Genomic DNA, 25,876 nt, shown 5'->3' with positions numbered 1-25,876 from the left:
TTGATCAAAGATTGACTGAGATATAAGCCGAAAAACGTGCGCCTTTACCCGGACGTAACTCCCTGACCGTCTACAATAGACTGTATATAAGGAGAGAGGCTCGGGAGCGCGCATGCACGTCACATCCGTTGGATTTCGCGGTAAATCCGACCGGGAGACTTCACATAGAAATAGGAATACTGGCCTTCAGAGAGGTAATAGCAAAAGCTGACAAGTGGATCATTGTAATGTGTGATTACAACCCCTTCACACACAGGCAATAAAAAAAGGATTCATTTTAGAAGAAAAGTTCCATATAGCACCTTTAATAGACAGTTGCTGTGGGGATCTGGGTGGTTGCCAGGGTGTTGCTAGGTAGTAGTTAAGGAGTTTCCCTTAGTGGATGCTAGGAAGTTCTGGGTTATTGCTTGGACATTGGCTGTTGGTTACATGTGTTTAAATGTGGTATACTTGCTTACTCCATACAAGTACATATTTCACCATCATTAGCACAGGTTACACTTTTCATACATTATTGTCTGTAATGAAGTCGTTTGACATGTGTAATGTTTCAGGTTGATCTCGTGGACGGGCCGTAAGATTGATCCGGTGGGGGTGGACTACATTTTGCAGAAGCTGGGTTTCCACCATGCCAGGACTACAATTCCCAAGTGGCTGCAGAGAGGAGTGATGGACCCTCTGGATAAAGTTCTGTCCGTTCTCATTAAGAAACTTGGCACGGCATTGCAGGATGAGAAAGAGAAGAAAGGTCAAAGAGACAAAGATGAGCATTAACTCAGACACTTCAATGTATTAATACATTTCCGCTATCAGGAGCCATCTGTGTGAATTTTTTTTTTTTTTTTTTTTTACCTTGTCTGAAACCACTGGATTTATTGCAAACTACTGTACAGCACTCACAAACGCATCACAGCCATTGCTATACTGTGTGAACATTAATGTTTGCCCTGGTTCATATGGCTATAGCTCTTGGGTGACTGAAAGTGTTTTGTTTTGTTTTTTGTACATGTGAATTTTCAGATCAAGTAAAGATTGGATGGCTGCTGCTGAATGCCATTTGGACTTTTAACATGGATTAAACGCACTTACACGTTGCTGACATTAACAGATGAGCAGTGATATTAAGCTACAGTATACGAGTGTGCTCTTGAAATCAGTTTACATGAGTTCAGAGGAGCGAAAAGCATCCTGTGTTCTTTCTCTTGAGGTGAATATACTGCTGAATATTGCCAATCAGACTTTTTAAGTAGTTTTATTTAACATTTTAAGAGCAAACAATACAGTTAACCGCTGACCAGGTGGTAAAGTGTTCTTTCAGCCAGCAGAGGAAGCGTGAACATCCCTATGCCTAATTATTCCTTTGAGAGTGACCAAATTTTATGCCTGATAACACATTTTGAGGGATGATATAGTGGAGATGCCTCAGATATTCCTGTGAATACATCAGAACCTCAGATTGTGCTGTGTAATGTGAACTGGCCTATAAAGCAAGGCTCTAACTTAAATAGACAAACAAAATGTAAATATCTTAAATGCATAAGCTGTTACCCATGTTAGGCCTGTGGTGATAGTGTTTTTCCTTTTTTTTTTTTTCATAAGTGCAATAGACCATTATGTACAGAGGTAAATATGTTCAATGTGCTGATTTCTTAACTGAATAAAATCATTACTACTAAAATGAATGATACTTGTTAGTGACACTTTTTTCTTCTTCCACATTATACTTCACTGATTTGTAAACTAAGATGAGTTTTGTTCATTCGTTGCTGTGGTAATGGAAGGTTGCCTTAGGGAACAACATTGTGCTACACAGATGTAATGGTTTATTTTGATAGTCCATTTCCTTAGTATGTGTACAATGAAGATTGAACATTTCCTTTATGAATGGAGCATGTTCAGAATTGTATATTTTAAGTTGCTGTTTTTGCAGTATCTATATACATTGTGTACTGTATGTGTACAATACCTGGATGAGCACACTAAACAGAATGCTGTATCCCATAGTGCAATGTGCTCTACTTGCAGTGTTAACTTAAGCTATTAAAATAGTTTTTGTTCATTAAAATAAAGCTGAAATAAAACATTAGATTTAAAAAATGTAAATAATTTATAGATGCTGCCTTGGCAACTAACTGAAATCAAGTTTAGGCACTGCAATTAAAACTGAAAAACAAAGCTAAATAGAAATTTACAAAAAATAAAAAACGCAAACAATAAATCTATTTCAAAATAGTAATATACCTAATCTATAAATACTAAAATAACTAGCTACCCGATCTTTTATTTCCAGTGATTGATGTACTACAATTGCAGCTATGATTTTAAACATTATTTTATGACTCGTATGTTAGACAAAGATCTAGACTACGTTGAATGATGACAAACTGGATGACGCCACATGCAATGTGATAATGTAGCATACTACTCTTTGAAATGTTTATTGCCTAATACCAACGGTTTTTATTAATAAATAAATAAATAAATGGGGGGAAAAGTGAGCAGAATACATAAGTAATATGCTACAATTTCATTCATAACTGGGCCTAAGCAACAATGTACTAGCACGTTACAATTCCACACATAACCACTGCGTGGCGCACTTCATGTTCAAAAGTTTCAGTTCAGCACTTAAATGGATGATTATAGACTTCTCAGAACTAATGAGGGGTTCATTTACACTCGGATCGTCCTCTCCTTTTGTATGCACTTTTAAGTGTAATGGTTTCACAAATCCAGATTTTTGTAAAAGTGAAGCTGCAGTAGGGAAGATTTGTTTAAAATGGTCGGAGACTGCCTGATGAATTGTGGTAATTACGAGATGAATTTCGGCTCCGTGGTAACAGGCAATCATTTTAACAGATCGACTGTCACTAACGCCAAAACTTGCCACAGTGAAGGGTAATGCAATTTGTTTACTTGCTCAGTTTTTGCTCTTAAAAAACAGCATACTGCAGCTTTAACAAACCACAAACAGAAACGGGAATTGAAGTTAGAAAATGACTTTGAAAATGAATGAACTTAAATGTAAATTAAATAAATAAAAATCACACCACAACTGCTTGAAACAGCTTTATTTCTCGTAAGTATCACAAGAAGCCCGTCATGATTCGCCGTTTTAAAACTCTGAATAGGTAGATTTAACACCCTAAGGTCCTGGTTACTCAAACTCAAAAATGAGCTACAAAAATGAACCAAGCTATATATAATAAACAAAAAATTGTGCTGCTCTATAGTTATATGAACTGACTCTAAAAATGTAATTCAAGGGCTACCCATAGTGTCTTATTTAAAGATACCACTTGTTAAAACAAAAACTTCTGGCACCTGTTACTAACAATAAATCCAGTATTATTATAATTTTGGTCTTTCATATACATTTCCATATACATATCTACTGTTTTAAAAAAAAAAAAGAGAAAAAACTATGCCAAGATTCATAACGGCGTAAAAAAGGTTTCAAGTTTGGCGTCCGTAATGCTGTTTATTTGAGGTGTTTAGTCTGTCGGCTCTGTCGTCTATTTGGCAGTGCATGCACACACACACACGAGTGGAACATGAGGAGGCAGTGTGAGTGAAGGGAGACCTGATTCGGTAGCTCTGAGGAGCTCTACAGTGTTAACACGCTTCCCTGATCAGACACATACAGTGCTTTCAGCTTGGCAGAACAGTCACACGACGTCAAGATCACTGAATCATTTGGGGCAGGAGCTGAGGAGGTCGTCGGGATTAGTGGGAGGAAAGGCAGGTTCCATAGTTCGATATCCCACTACACGTCAGTGGTCTTTCTGGACCTCTTCTTGAGAGGTGCTTTGCTGCTGGTTTTGGCCTCTGTTCTGCGCCTGTATTTGCGTGGTTTGGTGGATGAGGGTACTTCAGCGCTGTGCTCCAGTGGGGGCTCTGCCTGAGGGCGGGTATCGGAGTCTTCATGTTCCTGGCAGCAGAGCTGGCCCACGAGCGGGTGAGACCGCAGCGCCCCCTCCTGGTGAGCCTTGCAAAAAGAGTTAGGGCATAACTGGCAGAAAGCATCGGAGTTCTTTCCACACACGTCACAGTGATGCCAGGGACAGTCCCAGCGACCTGGAAGAAAACAGATCACAAATGTAAAAGTCGTCAATGGATAAATTTTAAAAAAAGGGACAGAAGACAATTAAAGCCTATTAAATGTTACAAATAGGGGTGTAACGGTACACAAAAATCACGGTTCGGTACGTACCTCGGTTTTAAAGTCACGGTTCGGTACGTTTTCGATACAGCAAAAAGTAAGAAATGCCAGAGAAATTTCCTATTTGTTAAAAGAAAAAATATTTTTTAAATAAGTGAGTTTTCCTACATCTTGAAACTTTCAGGTTTATAAATGGGGGTCATCTTTGAAGGATGAACAAATAATGTTTTGGTCATCACATTAAAAATAACATTTAAATATATGAAGAGTTTAGATGCAAAAGCCATTTGAAATTTTCTTCTAGAATGATCATTTTTATCAAGCTTGTATATTTAAGTTCAGTAATTTCACTTAAATGGCAATGAAGATGACCTATTTATTGTCATTTGAGTGAAATTACTGAACTTAAATATACAAGCTTCATAAAAATGATCATTCTAGAAAAAAATTTCAAATGGCACTTATAGAGGCTTTTGCATCTGAACTCTTCATATAGGCTATTTATTTATATAATATTTGAGTTTTGAAGTGCTGGAAAAAGATGTGTGGAGTACTTGAAAGCATTTCACTATTCCAGCCAAACTGGTTACAGTTAGTGTTAGCCTACTATATTAAATCCATGGTGAATGTTGCTGGTCTGTGGACGTAAAGTATTACTAGTTCATTCACGGCACAATATTTCTCCTGGTGTCCACGTCAGCGCTGTTTGATCTAACAGAGATCTACGGTTAATAACGGAGAAATTTGAATGCTTCTCACTAGATCTCGCAGCGATGTTATTACTTCAGTGGCGAACTCAAATGTTTTCTTTACTGGATCTCTTAGCGCTGTGTTGTAACAGTTGTAACAGTGTCGCTTGATCGAGATCGGCTCCCGCTGCACAAATGTTGCTGCTCCGAACTGATAAACGATCCGTGAAGCACAATGGCGCAGTTTCGTTCCGCTTTCATTACGTTTGCCATTTGATGTTGCGCAACGTTGTGGTGATCGCACCAGCGCGAATTTTGTCGGGCAGGAAAAATGGTCCAAGGAATCGTTCGGTTTGTATGCGTACCGAACCGGAAGCCTCGAACCGAAACGGTTCAATACGTATACATGTACCGTTACACCCCTAGTTACAAATAATGGCTTTCAATTATACTGCAATGTTTAATAGCTATAATGGCTAAAGTTGTGGGAGGAAAAAAACATTTAATAGAGACCTCATTAGCAGCAGTATTGGTATCAGTGATAGGATGCCATTAAACAAATATTTTAAACCGTCTTTGTTGTATCCACATTAATTTGGACATTGAATGTAAAATTATAATAATTTAAAAAAACGTAAAGGTGCGTTAGGTGCGATTAATCATGATTAATTGTTTGTTTTTTAATTGACTGTCAGCATTAGAGTAAAGGTTACCAAATGGTCTCTTGGTGCGGTCTAGGCAGGAAAGGTGATAGGCTTTAGTGCAGCCCTTCTTGTCACACAGAACCAGCTCTCCTCCATCGCCACAGCGGAAACACTCGTCCTCAGACTTCTTGCCTTCGTTCCGGGCCCTTCTCCGCTTGGGCTTTTTCTTCTGATGCTTGTTTTTGGGCTCAGAAGGATGACCGTTCTGAAGTTGATGGGTGAAAAGCAAGTGTCAAGGCATTTAGACTTCCGTCTCCATATACATTGATATCCCGTTCAAGGAGTGGAAAGTAATAAAGTAGTTATGTAGCAGGTGTTATCCAAACTTGTAGTACAAATATTATAGGGACAAACTTAGTTTTAAATGTTTTGAAGGTCACAAAGGTGATAGCTCATACTTTATAAGGCTCAAACCTTCTAAATACCAGGCCTGAGCTTTAACCACTACACCACGCCAGCAAGACCTCAATAATGACAGAGGCAGTAAGAGTCACTCACCTTGGGTCTGTCACCTAGAAAACCACTGCAGTTAGGAGCTCCACAGCGACACACAGTCTTTTCATTCCCAAGACAGTCCAGGTTATAGTTAAATGTCAGCTCAGTGCCTGAAAACATTGACACACAAATGGCCAATTAATTCTGAGAGGAAAAAACAAGATTTGGCAACAAAAGTTAGGTGGGGCGATAGCTAGAAAGTGAATTTAAAATAAATTTTTTATAATAATATGCAGAGGGCCTGCATAGTCTAATCTGTCCCACCAGTTTCATAATGCACCAAAAATATTTTTAAACTACTTATAACAAGATTCTATTTTATAAATCAACCAAACAAAAATCAATTCACGTTCACGCAAGCAGCTCTTTAGCCGGAGTTTTCAGCAGTCAAGTCTGTAAACCTGTTTTCATAGAAACTAGTTCTCCATCCAAATAAAAGCTTGAGGGTTAAACTCTTGCAAGAGATTAAAACACTAGTTATTTTTATTATAAAAACTATATACTAGTGCTGGGCAACGATTAAAAAATTTAATCGCGATTAATCGCATGATTTTCTTGCGATTAATCGCGATTAATCGCATTGTTACGCGCAAAATTTAATAATGAATTCTAAAGTAGTGTATTGCGCACTAGAGATGGGATTTATGGCTCTTTGAGGAGATCCGGATCTTTGCGATCCGTTCCTTTCAAAGAGCCGTTCAAAAGAACGGCTCTTTTGGCTCTTTTTAAATATTTAGTCAGTTTAAAGAAGCCAGCTTGGGGGAATCTCAGTTTATCCTGGAAATAATCACTGAATGATGAGGTGAGATTTGTAGTCAATTAATTAAAACTCAGATATCACACACCAATATCTGAGTTTGAATTATTCTGAAATATTGATTATTACCTCATTTGTCATGTGTGGACTATATTCCATAGGGTTGCACAACATCCCTCTGCTTAGAAAGTGATATCACTATTTTGGATTTACCTTTAGTACAAAGTATGTGTATGTGTAAAGCTATGTTGACTTATGTTATTCATACAATACCACAAGAACATTTTGATAAAAAACAAAAACTATTTAAAGTTGTAAATATATACTGTAGATACAATAACATGAACACAAAATGCAATGTAAATAAATACAAAGCAGTTCCTTTGTATTTATTTACAAAGGAACTTAGTGTTACTTTAGTGGTTTTTTTTTTTTTTTTTAACTGGAGTAACCATGTGACGGCATAAGTCATTGGCTCTGCTCCTACCCAATGACAGCACGTAGGGTTTTTTCCCACTGGAGTACTCACGTAAAGGATGCGCGCGCGTGCACAACTATCATCATGCTGTTAGGCAGTAGCACCCCTGCGCTGGGTGCGCCCCTTCCCCTATAACTGAGGAGCTAATTTGTGTGCATCTGTGTGAAACACGCATGAAAAAAGAACGACAGAAAGAACGGCTCCCCTCCAGCCGCGACTCGGCTCCCATCGTTCATGTTTATGAGCCGTTCAAAAGAATCGGTTCGTTCGCGAACGTCACAACTCTATTGCGCACTTTTGATTTAAATGTACTGCTACAAAAGTGCAATAACATGTGGTTTGCAAAAACTTTAAACAAATAAGGTGCTTTTATACCAGCAGTATTCCCTTTACACAGTATCAATAAAATATTTCATGTAAATCTCAACTTAAACATTAATGTAATCAAATCAAATATTTAAACAAAGCTATTTGCCACTGCCAGGGCATTACCTTTTATCTAGCTTGTTAAAAGAGTCCAGTTTTCTTGTTGTTGTTTTTTCTGAACAGGTATCTTGTATCAGGGAGCAGCAGAAACAGTCTATGTAGTCAAAGGGTCATGATCACTACTACAGAAATAAGTCGACCAACGTTACTTCTCTGATAGCAGCTTAGGTTTGGTCATGGCATGCCATGGTTTCCCACGTAAGATTACATTAAACAGAGGTAAAGCCAATTTATACTTCTGCGTCGAACTCACGCCGTAGCTGTGTAGCGCGCGTACCCTGACGTGCATCTCTCCAAAAATGTAACGTCAATTCTACGCGTACCGCAAGCGCTGTGATTGCTAGAACCGCTCCCCGGGTTTCACTCTCCCTCTGCATGTGTAATTGCGCGTCAACGCGGACAACGACGCAGATATATAAATGAAAACCAACGCAAGTCTATAGCGTAGAGGCTCCGGCGTAGGTCCGACGCAGAAGTATAAATCAGCCTAGAGTGAGGTGAAGTGGTCGAGCACAGGTGCAGCGACAAGCGGTTGCGTTCCTGTGAAACTGTTGCGGTCATGCCCGCCTCACGCTCGCGCCCGCGCGTTGCCGAAGTGGAATTGTCTAACTTTTTGTACACGACGCGCAGCACAAATCCTTGGAAGAGAGAGTGATCCTCGGCTCGCTGTTTGTGAGTTTCCAGAATCTAAATAGTTATCAGGACATCAACAGGAGGGAATTCACATGGCAGAGCATCCCCGCTAAACTAAACGCAGGCCTATCAGGTAAAGTTATGTATAATTTTAATTTAAGTTAAGAAGGCTACAGCTGCGTAGCGCACAGAAGCCGGTGCCATGGTTACTATCTATAGAGCGCCTGTCATTCACTCGCGGAGCGCTGTCTCCCTTTCTGTTCACCTGAGAGAACCTGCCAAAGCCTCTCCACTGCTTGTTTGTGTGGGTTATTTGCTGGCTGACCAACATCCCACCCCTCCTGTGATCATGGTTTGACTGTAGGCCTATGTGTATTCAGAGCCAGTGAGCAACGGACTTTCAAAATAATAATAAAAAAAAACTGCGTTAACGCGCGATAAAAATTGTCGGCATTAATTAATAAATGCGTTAACGCGATAATAACGCGTTAACTTGCCCAGCACTACTATATACACTTAAATATTAATTTGCATTTATTTGACAGTGCAGTTGTATCACACTGCTCAATGTATTAGTACAAGTCAATGCAAAGACTTTTTTCTTCAATGTGGTCACTGAAAATGGGTTGAAGCTCTTAATTTTGCTCTCCATGTGCACCAGATTGATGCATTTAACTTTAAAATGTTCAATCTTGCTCTGAACTTGCTTAAATTAGTGTTTTTTTCCCCCCAAACCAAGGAGCCATTATTTTAACTGCCATTTGACTAAACAGATTCTAAATATTTCATACAAGAAATAAAATATACTACTGCAGTTTTCATTTTAAATGGTGATTTTTTTTTTTTTTTTACATTTTAAAGTTTAATGCATTATATGTATTTACAAAAAATATATAGCAACACTAGCTAAAATTAGAGAGGGAAAACTTTTATTTCAATTTATCACCCAGCCTTCCACAAAAATCCATCATATCTCTTATTTTCAGAATGTGAGCTCACCAGAAGCGATGTCACACACGGCAAACAGGCCCACGCGAGTGTCTCCATTAACTGTCCATTTCTGAGTCTCGCAGTTGGGCTGGCAGCTGTGGTTCATGAAGCGAGAGTAGTTCCCTTTGGGTCCCGCATCTATAATCCGATCCTGCACACAATCAGTGTATAGCACAATGAAGGTGGAATGATCACAAACCATTATGTTGTCGTGAGCGTGTTATCTATGGAATGATCTGTAGTACTGTGTAGGGGTGGGTGATATACCAGTAGACACGATTAACCAGTAGAAATGTGTAAACCGGTAGAGATTCTAGACTATCGTCTCTGTGGCGGTTGCGCTAACATGACGTTGTTGTGCTGCGCGTTCACGAAAGCGGGTGATTTTAAACCGTTGAAGCACAATTAGAAGCGAAAGACAACTCATTTCAGTATATTGGCTATCTGAGAGACGCGTAACATGAAACCACTGCTCAGAGCGCGTGAGAACTGAACGGAGTGCTTTTTGCCGCCTAATTGGGCTTGAACAGTTAAAAACACATGATCTAGACACCTATAAATAAACAAGTGATGTGTTTGCAAGCAATATATATACTATCGCACTAATATATTGGATCCATGCAGTCGGTCTTAAAGTGACAGCATTCAAATTTACCTGCTGTCATTATAATGCTATTCAAACTACAAAAAAAAAGTATTCTATAAAAAACATCTCATTGCTCTTGACTGAATCCCTTTTGTAACAAATAAGAATAAATATATATTTAGTTTACAAAGTAAAGACTATGCATTGTTTTTTTTAATACATTTGATTACTTTATACATTACTTTATGTAGTATTTCTAATGCTTGAAGTTTTTCAGATAGGTCCATTTCATTTGTGTCTGTTCTATTGAAGTTTGTTTTCTTTGCTCTTTCTTTATCAGTTTACCTGTCTTCAAGAGGGTTTTTTTAGGCTAGTATTAGTATTTTAAATATTAAAAATGGTGATAAGAATTATGACATTTCAATGGCATCATTTTTTTTTTTATATACAATCTCATTTAAAGCAAACATAACTATATTGTGATATATACCGTTATTGTGAAATAAAATGACTCATATACTATGATATAAGATTTGGGTCATATCACCCACCCCTAGTACTGTGACCTGTAGTACCACACAAAGCTGTTCAGTGACACTACCAATGCCTATTTCTCTGGCTCTGCTGTATAGGGTCCAAACATGCCAAAATCAGGCATGACAACCAGAGCAAGCACATGGCGCCTTTATTTACCTTGTCAATAGTGAGCATATAGAAATGTGAGATGTCATTCTCTTGAGCGTATTTGATTCTGGCTCTGCACTCCTCCTCGTCTATCAGTTCACCCACATATTCATTCACAAATTCCCCCTGCGTGACACAGAAAAAGCCAATCAGCAATCACATACAGCAAATCTCCTTTGCTAAATCTTTTCAAAAGCTAGTGGACTTACTTTCTTAATGTCTCGCAGTGACAGCAGGCCCCAGCCTTTGCCTGCGGTGCGGATGATCTTGGTCTCGGGATAGTGGCGTTTGGTGAAGTCCTGGTTTTGGCAGCGCTCTCCAGCAGGACACACTTGAGGATGGCACTCGTACAACAGCATGCGGTTCAGACACTCGGATTCAAAGCTGCAGGGACGCTCGTCTGATGGCTTACAGTTACACTTGGGGATCTCAGAAATGTCTGCGGTGTAGACCTGCACTCGTCCACAAGGCTTATTCACCTAATAGAAAATAATAAATAAATAAAACCATTCAAATAAATAAAGCTTTTAAAATCTCTAAAAACAGACTCAATACATTTGTAACATTAAAATGACTACAGAAATTGTCATGGCCTGGAAATTAAACCATGGGAGTCTTATAAAGGTCATATATTGAATGGCAATACCTTGATGTATTTGTAGGGAGGAGGTTTCTTGTTGTTCTCTTGAGCCTCTTTGGCCTCCCTCTCCATCTCAATCTCCTTAAAGCGAGTTTCAGCCTCCAGCAGGGCTGCACAAATAGATAGAGGAACCATTTCACAACAGCACTGACAATACTGTGATTACAAACAAGATAATAAAACGAAGAATATTTTACCATTCTTAAAGACCTTCCCAATGCCAGTCTGTTGGTATTTGCTTCCCCTGTCCCCCTCCATGTAAGGAAAGACTCTGCCCTGGTGTGTCCAGAAATAGTCTTTGGAGCCAAAGAAGAACACGGGGAACTCTCCAATCTCATGACGTAGGTGCTGGATGTTTGTTGGGATGTTCTTAGGGTGACGGATCTCTGCAGGCCACCATCTAGAATTTTATATGAAGCCAAAGGTTAAGACAGGAAAATTACCTCTGGTAAAATGTAGCTTAGTTATTTTATCATTTTCAATAGCACGCTCTAGCCCTAGAAACCACCAACACCCTAAATAAAATAAATACAAATCTGATGCAAGCAGATGAGTTCAGTAAGTTTAAGCTAAAGGTGTGTGGTGCTGTTAGAAGCTGACCTGTAGTTCCCCAGTTTGACCCAGATAACATCTCTGTATTTGGGTTTCTTCCCTGAGCGACAATCATTACAGAACCAGCTGCCATCAGGCATAGCGATGTTCAGACAGTCAGGGTGAAATGCAGCTGGACATGACTCGCAGCACAGCAGACGGCCACCTTCAACACACAAATGCATCCATTTATATAGTGCCGTCATGTTCAACTTCAGATGCCATACATTAAAAAAGGAATAAAACCGCTTTATAATGACAGTGGAATTCACACCCTTTGAGCAGATAAAGCACCAGCTGACATTGACGTGAGAGTGGTGACTGTAGCCTTTCTTAGCCCTGAAGTGGTTTGTGCACACAATGGCAGAAGATGACAGCATCTCACTGCCCGCAGCAACACATAGGTCTCCAACATGATAGGCCACGGGACAGCGCAAACAACGCATCATCTTTCCTGCAAGGGGACAACAGGAAATGTATTAGGTGATTAAACCAACACCAACTAAATAAGTCCTTTTGTTGGAGATTCATTTAGCGTTTTCGTATAATTTAACCTATTAGAAGTGTGTAGTAGTTGTTTGTTTGCAGTTTGAATTAAATGAGATTAAAGAAAAGGTCCCACATAATATTAATCATATTTCATAGTACTTATGAAAAAACACAACAACAGTAGTCCGGTAATCTACTAAATGCGTTCATGTTGCATTCCAAAACTCTTTTGCTTTTATCGAGGTGGGATACAGGTAAAGGTAGGGACATGTTTCATGTTATGGTTAGGTTTAGGGGTGAGTTAATGGGTAGGGGAAGAGTCAACAGTGTAATAATACTTGGACTTACAGAAATAATTACTGCAGGTATTTAATTATAAGTGCAACATAACATGCATGTACATGTATCAAATTATGCAATTTAATTGTTAGTACATAGTAGTTAAACACAACATTAATGTATTTTTATTTGGAACCATTTTCTATTGCATCGTCTTTGCTGCAAGTGCGTAAACATTCATGTCTTTTTTGTACCTTTGATGGCCTTGCCAGTGCCACGGCCACTGTAGTGGCAGCTGAGGCAGGTGTGCAGAGGGCAGCGGAAGCCTCGATTCTCAAACACGGTCAGAGCGCTCAACCGTACACAGGCCTCATGGTAGAAGCGGCCACAGTGAAGAACACAGCAACGCCGCACCTCTCCTTCAGACTTCTTACAGGTGAAACACACATGCACACCTGAAAAAGTGAAAGAAAATTATAGCTCACAATAGTGAGAAAGCTGATTTTTCTAAACACAACATCAGTAACATGACATCAGTGTATCTCACCTGAGATGCAGGCAGTGCAGAGCACCTTTTCTGCTGATCGCTCTAGTCCAATACAAGGCAGGTGATATGAGCCACAGCACTGTCCCTCACACATCACTAGATCCTCCCCGCTCTGCTCACACACCTGGAAAACAGCAACACAAACACTCATGTAGGGCTGGGCGATATGGCCAAAACAATTATCACAATATCATTTTGATCTTTTGTTATAATTTTATCGAGGAAAATTATATCACCATGATTATCGCTATCTTTTTATTGCCCAGCCCTTCATTAATGCTAGTTCAACACCTCTCTACACGGACCGTTCACTCACCAGACACACGCTCTCTTTTTTGGCACCGGCAGTGCGTTCCGTCTTTTTTGAGGGATGTGATTCGTCTGTACTGTCACTGGGAGAATCGGGTCTCTGCTCACACAGCAAACTCTAAAATATGTATTAAAATGATATTTACTTAAAGGGTTAGTTCACCCAAAAATGGGCCTGAGACGAGAGTTCAAGAGATTTCCAGGACGCATGCGCGAGAACTGACGTTCTTCTTCTTCTACTACTATGTACAGCGCGCATCTTCCTCTGCTTGTAAGACGCACGCTGTGTAGAAGAAGAACGTCAGTTCTCGCGCATGCGTCCTGGAAATCTCTTGAACTCTCGTCTCAGGCCCACAAGGAAGCAATGGAATAGTCGAATAAAGTCATTATTTTTGTTTGTTTTTCCGCACAAAAAGTATTCTCGTTGCTTGATAAACTTATAGTGGAGCCACTTGAAATATTTAAACATTTTCTTTAATGACTTTCTGGGCCGTCAAGTGTCATTCCCTTAGGCAGCCTATGTAGCAGTGATCCACCTCTCAGATTTAATCAAAAATATCTTCATTTGTGTTCCGAAGATGAACGAAGGTCTTACGGGGTTGGTACAGCATTGGGGGGGAGAAATTAATGACTTAATTTTCATTTTTGGGTGAACTAACCCTTTAAAGCAGGGGTCCCCAACCCCCGGGCCGCGGACCCGTACGTGGGTCATTTGGTACCGGGCCGCACAGAAAGAATAAATAACTTGCATTATTTCCGTTTTATTTATTCACACATTTACCTGTTCACATATCGCGTCTTTTGCGCGCTCAAGTTCTTTATTTCAAATGTAGGCGTGCTCATAATGGAAGCGACGCGCTCTTTTTTTCAAGCGAGTCCGCACCGCATTCGAGATAAAAACATATCTCAACTTTTCAGAATGCCGCAAGCGCACCGTAGGTCACGTGACAAGAACCAACCAATCATCTTCAACACTGTAAACTGCTGCACTAGTAGTTACTAGTAAAAAATATTTTTACTGAAATTTTTAATGCTCAACTGATTCCTTGTTAAATCCATCATTGTTTATACAGAATTGTTCTATATTCTATATATAAATGTGTATGTGTTTGCTATTTCTGGCGTTTTATGACCACTTCAGTTATAGTCTAACCTCAGACAAATGCCGAGCCGTTGCGCAGGAGAGATAGTTTCACGGCAGAAGCTCTGTTTACTGATGCTTGGGACAACTTTTCTTAAAATATAATCAAACTGCTCCTTGCCCACTCTGAAATAGGCTTTGAACCTCCCATTTGTCCAGGCGGAGCTCCTGAATCAGCTGGTGAAATTCCCCATGGTTTTTGCGTTTTTGTAGTATCGGGTGCACCCAAACACTGCTGCGTTTTTTACTCTTCTTAGTAAATAAATCTTGTAACAGAGTTACAGCAAGGGTTTTTCGGTGGTGGAAATCCATTGCTGAAATTAATTTGCTGTAACGGAGAGCGCAGCTGATGGTTGCTTAGCAATGACAGACGCCTCCGGAGCGCAACCTCGCGCCTAGCGTTTTCTACGTGTTTTAGGCGCTATATGTGAATGGCGCCTTATAGGGGGCAGAGAGGATGTTACTCATGTTATGTTGTTGGCGCGATGTTACGAGGACGCTGCTAATAAAGTTGCGAGTAGGCCTACACATTGGATTCACGTTTATTATTATTATATTTAAAAAATACCCCAGTTTTTATGCCGGTCGTTTCATTTTATTTTGTTGTATTTATCCGCCACACCTTAAAGGCCGGTCCGTGAAAATATTGTCTGATATTAAACCGGTCCGTGGCGCAAAAAAGGTTGGGGACCGCTGCTTTAAAGGACATCTGGCAGGTAAAAGTGACACAAACCATTAGTTTACGGTTCCAAATAAAGTTCATTATTCAAACCAAGAGACACATGAAGCAAATCACATTATTAAACAGAATTACAACTTGTCAGGTTCTAAGTATGATATTTCACGTATTAGAGAAACAAAAAATACACACACCTCTGGCTCAGGGTAAGATGATCCGCGGCGCTTTTTGGATGCGACAGGTAACGATTGTCTCCCTAAATCCTGTTTCCGCTTCCTGACACGTTTGACTTTAGCAGGAGACTCCTCCTCAGCTGAGGAACAAAGAAAAACTATATTTTAGAAAAAAATATATAAAAAGGACACAAAGATGAACAGTATTTAGACGGAGCCGTTTCTGTAGTTCATAATAGTTTGCAGATTTACTTGGGGCTTTTTTTATTTGTTTCCTTTCTTCATCCCTGTCGGATTTCCGCCTCCTCCCCCTCGGTTTAGTGACAGAGGCCTCAGCTGATGGTGCATTCTGACAGAAATTAAGACAAAGAATATTTTAGTGTCAAGTTATTACTTGAATTCTTTTAGTTATTCTTTTATTTAAATTTTGCATGAATTATTTAAAAAAAATTGTTAAAATATCTCTCATGGCATTTTCTCTCATATCACCTTTTGGCCTTTCTGCTTTTTCAGCTCCTTTTCAAGCTTGATTTTCATTTTAGGCTGCAGTGCTACATCCTTCTTTGACTCTCGCAAACGTTTGTAGCCTTTTTTCTTTCCTGTATGAAGCAGTCAGAATGCATGCTTATCGTCTAAAGCCTTTTATAACATTTTTTTTTAGGTTTTTCCTTTCAGTATACCTTTTCTATACACAACTGGTGTTGCAACTAATAACGAAACCACCCACACACCTTTAGAAGAGCCATCCTTCTCCAAAAGATTTGGGCTTAGTACTGATACCTTTATATCTGATAACAGAAAAACAGAAAATTACTACAGGAACAAAAATACATGCAACAGCAGCCTTGAAACATGAAGGCATAAAGAGATTGTTTATAATTAGATGTAGCAAAAATATCATATCACAATTTTTTTGCATGATTTTTTTTTATGTTGGTTTTAAAGGCCATTTTGCAAGTCACTGAGCAGTACAGCCAAACTAATTTCCCTTTTTTAATAATTTAGCCTTGCGGGATAAAAAAAGAAAAGAAAAGAAAAGAAAAGAAAAGACAAACCATTTAGACCAAACTAAATCTGTATTAGATTTATTTTATCTTTGTTATTAAAAATAACAAATGCTGTCACTTTAAGACCACGGATCTAATATCCTGACATGCATCCAAACGATTAACATTCAACTTCAAGATATAAATGACTTTTTATTATAAACCTTTTGCGTATTTGACACGAAAGAGAACAGTTAAGTACTTGCGCACTGTGACAGGCTTTTAATGCGTGTGCACTTTGAGGGTATGCGTAGGGCTGGGTGATAAGGACAAAAACGTAACTCGATATACAATATACATCTCGATACTTTCTACGTTTTTCTATTTGGATAAACAAAATCTATATATATATATATTTTAATATTTCACATCCTACCCAATGATATCCTACAAACAATGTTGATATTGAAGGATATGGAAACAAATATAGTGAATTTAATGTAGGCTATGCAATATATTATGTGCAAAAGTGGCTAAAATCACATTACATTCTAACATTGTAACATTACAATCTAAAAACAAAAATAATGCTTTTGTTTTTAAATTGACTAAAGGCTTAAAATAAAAACAAAGGCACAAACTAATTATATTACCCTGCATTTGATTACCCCATTATAATGGTCACTTTCATAGGTTTAAAATGCCACATATGGCACATTTTTTACACGTTCACATGTGGCACAGAATTATTGCGCTAATATTCTATTGTGCTTCGTCGGAAGCTTGAGTTTTAGCGGAGATTCACTTGCAGAAGGCTCCTCTCCTGACAGTGAAATGGACATTTGTTTGACTTTCTAACATTTACAGATGGATAATATACCTGTGAAATGTAAGTTAAGCACTGAGGAAAGCGCCACATCTCAAATGCCTTAAACAGCGCAAGTATTTATCTGTCAGACAGCATTCTCAGCAACAGTATCTGTCAGAGCATCTGACAGGGCAAGCTACTTTAAACTTGTTAACTGTATCTTACCAGTTATTTTGAAGCCCTTAATAGCCTATAACATGTTTAGGACAAATTGTACTATGTACTTTCACTGCAGCAGCTCACACTGCGTCCTCCGCTATTTTTACTAAGTGCTCGTATCAAACTACAGTATCGATATAAACGGCATTGCCTCATTCCATATTGTTTAAAAAAAATATCGATATATCGTACAAACTCGATATACCGCCCAGGCCTAGGTACGCACTTAGAAATCTTGTCAGAACAGCGTGCAAACAAGAAGTTTAACTGGTAAGGCTTTAAAACGCATGCAAAAAAATTAACTTTCGTGATGCGGAAGAACTGTAATGTCACTTGAGCGTAACCCTACCGTAGTGTTGCTAAACGATGTGGTTGTACAGTACATGGGGACTGATAGAATGTGCGCTGTAGCACAATACTAAGATATCTCTTCAAAGGCAGATCGTGGAGACATGTTAATTCTTCACAATCTAAAATCGTGATAAATCACACACCTCTATTTATAACATACATTTCAAATATATATATATATATGTTTCATAATTATACCATAAATATTTGCTAATATTTATAGTTGGATAAATAAGTAAATTACCTTTTTTTTGTGGAAAATAAATAAATAAACAAATTATTTCACTGGTTAGGTAATTGTTTGCCCTTTACAGTTTTATAATTGGCTCACCTGAAAGTCCAGGATTAGTGGAAACTGCATTTAAAGTGTCAGAGATACTGACACCTGCTTTTATTTTCCTCTTCTTCACTGAATTTGGTGCTGCAGGAAACTTCTGTCTGATCTGTCTCTGTTTCTTCTGAGGAGCTTTTAGCTGAAGGTCTAGATCAATACAGAGCAGGTCCTTCAAATATGGAAAGATAAATTAAATAAAGAAAAGTTGATTACCACAAAAATACCACAGAAACACTGATCATGATATAATGAGACCAAACACACTTTTTTCCGGAAAGTCCGTTTCCCAGCATTTATATTTCTTTTCCTCTGGTGTTCAGGTGTCTCTGATGAAATACAGGAATCCTACAATAACAAGATAAGAAATATTACATCTCTAGCCTCTCAATAAAATCCTTATCCTACACAGAGCTAAACAATGCCAACCACATCGCTGTCTGCTACCTGAACAGTAGATTCAGTCAGAGGGATCTGTTTTGCAGAGGAAGCTTTTGACGTCTTATACTTCAGTGTTGTGCCACGCTGTCTGCAGCGATCCTTCTTCACTGACGTTTTAGGTGCTTTTCTGGGTAGGGTGGTTTTCCCTGATGAAGTGCTGCTGTCTGTGGGGTGGGAAAAGAGGCCTGGGATGGTGGTAGGTATTGTGGAGTTGGGGCTGGAATGAGTGGAGTCGGGGGGAGTGAGGCTGACAAGCTCTTGAGACTCCCTCTGAGCTTGGTCTTGCTGTGGTCCCAGACTGCGTTGTGCTTGAAGCTCTTGTAGCATGCGAGGATTGAGCTGGGCTTTCCCCTTTTCATAAACAAAGCTGAATTTGGCCAGTCGCTCCTCTATTAGTTGACCCAATGCTTCGGTTGCCTGTGACACACCTGTCTCCCACTGTTCCCGGAACTTACGAGGAACTGCCCGCTGTAGAGAGTACATCAAAGAAGAAGTCTGAGACAAAGTAGTTTCATGAAATTCCAACAAATGTATGGAAAAACTTCCCCCATTAGTGAAAGATATATACACAATATTTACTGTACCTTCCTTCCACTGATATCAATGGGTAGTTTGTTGCTGCGGCTAAGTGACTGGTACTGGTGTTTTCCTGAGAAGGTGACTATGCTCGTCTCAAAGACATATCCTCTCTCTGGAGCATCTCCGAAGTACTGCACATGGTACAACAATCCTGTGCGGCTATTCACTGCCAAAATGCAAAAATATCTATGAAAAATTAAGAAATTCACTTCCACAGGTGCTACATTTCTCAACCTGCCCTGTTGACAGTTGGAAGCAGGTCATTCTCTCAGCTTATGTTAGCTCAGGGTCACACTTTCACAAACAATTTCCACAGGATCTGTGCTCTCCCCTATCAGAGCTTTCAAACCATCTTTTTGGACCAAATGCAAGTGTTGTTTTTGATAGGGTCACAACTCTTCTCTCAGCATTTATAATCTGCATCTGCAGATGTCTGCACAGGCTTTAAATTGAACCTGTTTAATCGACGATCAATCAGTTTTATCGATTAAATGTATTAAACAATAAGGGCTGTACTGTCCCAGTCGATTAGTCGATTAATTGGTCGATACTTTCTGGTTCGCCCAAAATTCTGATTGGTCGATTTTTTGCCGCGTTCATTTCATCAGTTTTGCCGCGCTGCGGCGCGCTCATTTCATCAGGTGGAAAGCACTAACTGCTAATGGGGGTGTTTTCAGAGTACGCTTGTTTCACAGGTAACAGTCGGTCTTCAGAACACCCCCCTTGTTTTCCCCTTTTTTGGATTAGCCCAACCCAAGAGAGAACGATAAGTAGGCTATAGAAGGTTTGATGCGGAATATTATTTATTTAATTGTGAGAGCATTTAATAGTCAGTCCTCTTCTAACATGTCAACAACAAAGAAATCGACAGTGTGGCAGCATTTTGTAAAAAATTGATAACGGGAAAAAGGTCGAATGCAAAGTTTGCAAGCAACAGTTTTCCACAGCTCATGACATACCAACATGACATATCATCTAAAAGTGGTAAACTCACTTGTCTGCGTTAGCTTGCCTGTTGTCTGTTTTGAGTAGGCTATATGAACATATCAGAATTTGAATATTTCAATGTTTTAGTGTGATAACCTACATTTTTTATTTGGAGCCTAATGCGCAATTGCGCTGTGCCGACTGTTTGTGGTAGTTTTGAGCCTAAGATGCTTTATTTTTCAGTTATGCACTTTATTTCGTTTCTGCTCTTGATCTGGTTTGTTTAATAAATATTCTTTTTTTATTAAAGTGGACGTGCCTTTTGTGTTTATTAAGAGTAAAACCTTTAAGTTAATAGTCTATTCGTGTCTCAGCCACGAAGCTGATATGTTCAGCCTCGCTCTGTGCGAGGACATGCACAGAGCTGCTAAAATGAGTGTCTGACAGTTATAATTTATTATAACAACATATGACAAAAATAATTGTCTAAATTATGTTGCATATTCCTCAACAGTTCTTGTGGTGATATCACTAGTTGACAACATAGTACTATTTTCGGAAATCATAGGCTATGATATTGCTCAGGTGCACGTGATGCAACGCTGTCAGAGCCGACAGACTCGAGTGTCAGACTCATTTCAGTGCAAAATAATTAGGTCAAAAACGATTTAATATACTGCAAATAGCCTACTAGTTTTTTATGTTTATTTATAATTCATTTAGGTGGACAACAAGGCTACCAAGTACTGCGCACTGTGTGCAGCGAATTAATTTAATGTTTTTTTTTTTCATTTTTAGCCGAAAATTTCAGGACTTCAGTCGACCAAGATTTTCTTTGAGTACAGCCCTACAAACAATTAATTAATCTTCGACTAATCATTAACATCCCTAATATAATATATATATATATATATATATATATATATATTAGTGCTGGGCAACGATTAAAATTTTTTATCGCGATTAATCGCATGAATTTATTGCGATTAATCGCATTGTTACGCGCAAGAGTGAATAATGAATTCTGAAGTAGTGTATTGCGCACTTTTGATTTAAATGTACTGCTATATACACAAAAGTGCAATAACATGTGGTTTGCAAAAACTTTAAACAAATAAGGTGCTTTATACCAGCATATATATATATATATATATGCATGCATGTTTTGCAGTGAGCATACTTGTCAAAGGTTTAATAGACATAGCAAAAGGAATAAGATTGTGTGGTGTTTGAATCGAGATTGCGATCTTTTAACAATTAATCATGCAGTTCTACTACAAAGTTCTTCTTGTAACCTTTAAATCCCTTGATGACCTTGCTTCTTGCGTCTCTGAGCTACTTCAGATTTGTTTCCTTGATATCTCCTAGATTTTTTTTAGTCAATATCTATCAGTTAGCAGTTACTGTTCTAGTGTTCTAGTAATGTTATTGATTGAGCTATCTGATCCAGGCTTTTACATGTCTAAATACAGATCATTATGAAAAGGTGGAGCCAATGTTACAAAAGCATCATCCTGGCATCCATGCCACAAACTGACAGTAATTGAGTAAGAAAGTTATGATGCAAATCTGTTGTTGGTTGAGGAAATGGTGCTAGAAAGCACTGAAAAACAATAAGTCAACTGATCTAGCACACCTTACCTTTCGACTTAAAGTGCATGTTGAACTCTGGGTCAGTAGTGATCATGCATGGCCACCACGGGTATCCAGACACTTTGGTCCAGATAACATCTCCCACTGAGTACTGCACATGCTGTTGTGTCTCTGTACCACTCACTTTCACATCATCCACGCCCTGTGCAACATCACTCACTTCACAAGCATACACAGGCTGCTGCAAAAGAGAAATTAACTAAGTCTCAAGAATAGAATCTAGTCTACAAGGGGATAATACATTTTCCTGAAGACAAACAACAAATTCGAAAAGAAACTAATTTACTATTAAAGACAATTGAAGGAGGGAAACAAGCAGGTAAATGTGTGCCATTAAGCTATACCTGGATAGGGGTGGGATTTACACTAGTAGGTATCTCGCCATCAGTCTGCTCATTAGTGGGAAGAATGCATGGTTCAATGGTGAGGTCATTCGAATTTATGGTGGTTTGCAGAAGAGGGGATCGAACATAATTCGCAGTAGGGTTTAAAATCGGACGTCTCCGATTTGGTGGAGTTCTCTTCCTCACAAGCCCCCTCTTTTTCTTTCGTCTTTCTCTCCTGCCAGTTGGAGAGGACAGAACACCTTCTGATAGTCTCAAAGGTGCATCGGTCTCCTCTTCTCTTTCCCCTTCATAATCCGATCCGTATCGGCTTGTCTTCCCACCTAGATTTACCACGCATTTGGTTATTTTGAAAGTGAGTTCAGGAGAAACGTTGGACTTTCTCGGAGGGCTGGCGTGTTGAGGAAGAGGCTCCACCCCTTTGAGAAGAGGCTGTGGAGCTGTGGCAGCACAGAGCTTTGGAATTTTGTCTTGATCGCCATTTAACAAGCGGGAAGTCAGGTCCTTTAGCCGCTCGTGGGTGTGGTTGTGACCATGACTGCCAATTATCTGCAGAACATTTTCTTGAGGTGTAGCCGCCACCATCTGGGTAGCAGCTTTATCCATGAGCATAGTAGGGTCAGTGCTCCCATCACCCCGACTCTTACATCCACCAGGTGAATCAGACGGCTGTTTCATGGTGGTAGGACTCCCGGGCTCTGGCATTGCAGGCAGTGATCTCCCCTTACTGTCTGTCATTACTAACCAGGGGCCTGCAAAACACAAAATAAGAAATGTACATAAGTCCTCACCTAAGGTACTGCACTACATAGACTGATATAAAAATGTACATGCATGCAAATAGAGCATTGCAAAGGTAGTTACGAACAAACTAGGTCAACTCTAGCGTATTAATGTTTATATTAGGGTGACCCTTGGTTAGAAAAGTTTTACAACTCATGCTTTATAATTTATAAAGCACATCAGTATTATAAGAAAAATAGTGTTCAATTCTAATGCAAACACAACTACATCATAGGACACACCTTTGAACCACAGGCCCATTTTTGTTAATGAATTAAACTTGATTTAAAATAAAACAAAATAAAAAATAATAATAATAATAATAAGATATATTAATATATTATATATAGTTACAAAATAAACAGACTAGGATTTTTTTTTAAATCGCGTTTATATAATAAACATAAGTTTTCAGCCCACTGCACATGATGTGGCGAATGACGCATGCTGCAGATTCTAAATAGCCACAAATACATACGTTACAGTTCGTGACACTGGTTAAGTGAAAAAAAAATTGAATGGGTTATGCCGAGGATGGAGTTTGAGAACTGGAATGGTTTGGTCCCACATTAAAATGGCTTCCGTGGAGGGTTGGCAGTGCGCGAGTGGGTGGCCAGCCGCTTTAATTCAATTCAATGCACAAACCCTGACGCAACCTCCTCAAATGAATCCCGAAACCAAATGCAAAAATACAAACAATAACGTTACCATTCGATACAAAATGAGCACTTCGAGCGTTCCATCAATGAAATATCAAACGTATCGCTTTAGATCTGTAACATGCACAACGTCAATAGACAAATCAGATTTTTAAAACCGAACAAGAATCAAAGCTTTATGTAAAACAGTCTGCTCGAATGCAAATGTCCGTTCGGACCTAAACAAGAGGCAGTTATCAAGCTATTGTTATTCAGGCTGAACAGTCAGGATGCCTCGTTAACATCAATGAGGTGAGATTATGGATGAGCCACTGATGGACTCGTTTAACCGTCCTAAATAGACCACCGCAAACTGAAAGAAAATAACCGAAGATAATGCAGATAATAGACTTTTACACCAAAATAAAACTAAAACACCTTCGTGGGAATTGCGCTCTCGGTTGAAATGCTGAAATGCTTCAAATTCCAGACAGATACCAAGAAATGTATATACACAGTGGAGTAAACGATATCAAGCCGTAAGGCTCGTGAAAGTAACTGGATAGAGCTAAAATGATGTTAGCAAAGAAATGGCTCGTCAGAACACAAAAAAAACTTGAGCTGACCCAAACATTGCTACGCTATTAAATGTGTAATCTCTGAGGGGGTGTTTGGGGCTGTGATACACATTATACCCACATGGCACGTTTTATTAACTAACTGGAATAATTTACTCTTCAAACTGAAGCTGACAAACCTCGCGAACTACAGCTTAGCCAGCTAGCAAGTGAGGTACAGCTGCAGCTGCCTCAGTCAGTGACATACTACAAAACGACTCGTTTATCTATGAGGAAATCTCTAATATCACACTGCAGCGTGTAATAGACAACAATTCCCCCAAACTATGATGTGCCATGACTTATTTCTGTGGGAAAATAAACCTGTTTGCAGCATCTCCATTACTCCCGACCTGTATTGAGGAGCTTGCGGGAAACTCTCTCATCCCAATCAGCGCCAAAAATACTCACATCCGATTGGCTGACACTCGACGGCACAATTCAACCGGCCTTTTCAAATATCACTCTCTTCGCGGCTGACTTTCCGTTGAACATCTTCACTTATCCCTGGCGTACTCCAAACGTCATCGCAGGTTCGTAGTTTAAGATAAAGCCATGAGAGTCCGAGATCATCTGTTTTTGTTTTTATTTCGAAAAATGGCAAAGCTGCACACAGATCACTGCTCGAGGAATTGAGGAGGGCAATTCTCACCATGTGACGTCAGATGCAAGAGGGAGGGAATTCGTTATCTTGTTGCCAGTTGTATTTAGAAAATATGGCGAATGCTTTTACGTCGTTGTTTTAAAAATAAACGATAATATTTTTGCATTTGCTATTTGTAATAGTTGGTAGAAGATACAATATTTGTGGAATATTTAATTTCTGCTTGAAATATATTTTTATTTACTCAGTTAATAAGAGGTGAGCGCATTGTCGATTTGCACATTAGAAAGCGTGCCTGGCAACCTGGAAATAAGCGCGCCAGATTGTGTTGCCATGTGCGCTTATTATAAACTATTTTTTCGGCTTGTTGATTTGTCAAATCTAGACACTTGCGGGTTTGGGAGTTGGTAGTGCTTGGCCCCTGTAGCATGTAAAGTAACAGCACGTAAAATAGTAGTCTTGTGTTGTATTTGAAACATTGAATTGATTTTTAAAAGATAGAATTATGGACAAGACACTTCCATTACAGCAATGCGATGTTTTATGTACATTTATGCTACAATAAAACAATGAAGCACACAATAATTCGCTTTGAAATGAAAAAAAAGTGTATTTATACTCATTTTAATTAGGTTAGTCATGTATTTGGAGCGTATTTTATCAGACCAGTTTTCTTATTTTTCTAGAGAGATCTGGCAACAGTGGCGCCAAGGCCCGTATCATATAGACCTCATTGGCCAGAGTTCACAAACCATTAAAATGATTGCCGCTTCAAAAAGCAGTATAAATACCCATTTCTGTTTATTAAAATTTAGCAAGCGTTTTTGTTTGTAAAAAAAAAAAAAATCTGTATAGTATTATAACATACTTGAAACAAGCCGCATTGCTTGTACACAGGCTCATTGGCAGTGCTTAACAGGATTAATATAAAGCTATATAATTTTTCCAAACGTAGCTTTTTACAGATATCTGAACTCTAAACAACATGCATTGTTGGTCATTTCATTTAGAGTTTTATGAGTCTATTTCTTCCAGGCGTATGATTTGCCGTGATGTCCCCGCTTGCTTCATCGTTTCTTCTCG

General features: G+C 39.0%; 2 protein-coding genes across 19 annotated transcripts in view; one reads left to right on the top strand and one right to left on the bottom strand.

The window, feature by feature from the left end:
• The window catches only part of kiaa1109 (KIAA1109 ortholog), a 67,197-nt gene extending 65,515 nt beyond the window's left edge, over positions 1-1,682 (top strand). For all 14 annotated transcript variants that reach the window (XM_056269014.1, XM_056269020.1, XM_056269019.1 and 11 more), the window contains one exon: positions 555-1,682. In XM_056269014.1, the coding sequence (XP_056124989.1) occupies positions 555-774 (220 nt within the window). In that variant the 3' untranslated portion in view covers positions 775-1,682. The remainder of the gene's footprint in view (positions 1-554) is intronic.
• Positions 1,683-3,056: 1,374 nt separating this feature from the next.
• nsd2 (nuclear receptor binding SET domain protein 2) lies at positions 3,057-24,846 on the bottom strand. 5 transcript variants are annotated; one of them, XM_056269026.1, is made up of 24 exons: positions 24,514-24,609; positions 22,152-22,903; positions 21,796-21,988; positions 19,233-19,393; positions 18,655-19,116; positions 18,475-18,555; positions 18,208-18,379; positions 16,244-16,300; positions 16,002-16,111; positions 15,765-15,861; positions 15,534-15,652; positions 13,527-13,637; positions 13,211-13,334; positions 12,918-13,118; positions 12,170-12,349; positions 11,905-12,061; positions 11,502-11,704; positions 11,311-11,414; positions 10,874-11,143; positions 10,674-10,790; positions 9,404-9,545; positions 6,054-6,160; positions 5,565-5,760; positions 3,057-4,077 (listed from the first exon to the last, which is right to left on the bottom strand). In XM_056269026.1, the coding sequence occupies exons 1-24, from the start codon at positions 24,530-24,532 to the stop codon at positions 3,767-3,769; spliced, it is 4,446 nt and encodes a 1,481-aa protein (XP_056125001.1). In that variant the 5' UTR covers positions 24,533-24,609; the 3' UTR covers positions 3,057-3,766. The 5 variants fall into 5 exon arrangements, with proteins under 5 accessions (XP_056125001.1, XP_056124999.1, XP_056124997.1 ...); XM_056269024.1 differs by having other exon boundaries at positions 11,905-12,349; positions 24,601-24,846; XM_056269022.1 differs by having other exon boundaries at positions 11,905-12,349.
• Positions 24,847-25,876: the final 1,030 nt, after the last annotated feature.

Source organism: Rhinichthys klamathensis, unplaced genomic scaffold (genome assembly GCF_029890125.1).
Source record: "Rhinichthys klamathensis goyatoka isolate OS25496 unplaced genomic scaffold, OSU_Roscu_1.1 h1tg000280l_1, whole genome shotgun sequence".
NCBI lineage: Eukaryota > Metazoa > Chordata > Actinopteri > Cypriniformes > Leuciscidae > Rhinichthys > Rhinichthys klamathensis.
The sequence above is the reverse complement of the archived record's forward strand: the minus strand, read 5'-3'. Positions and strand labels throughout refer to the sequence as shown.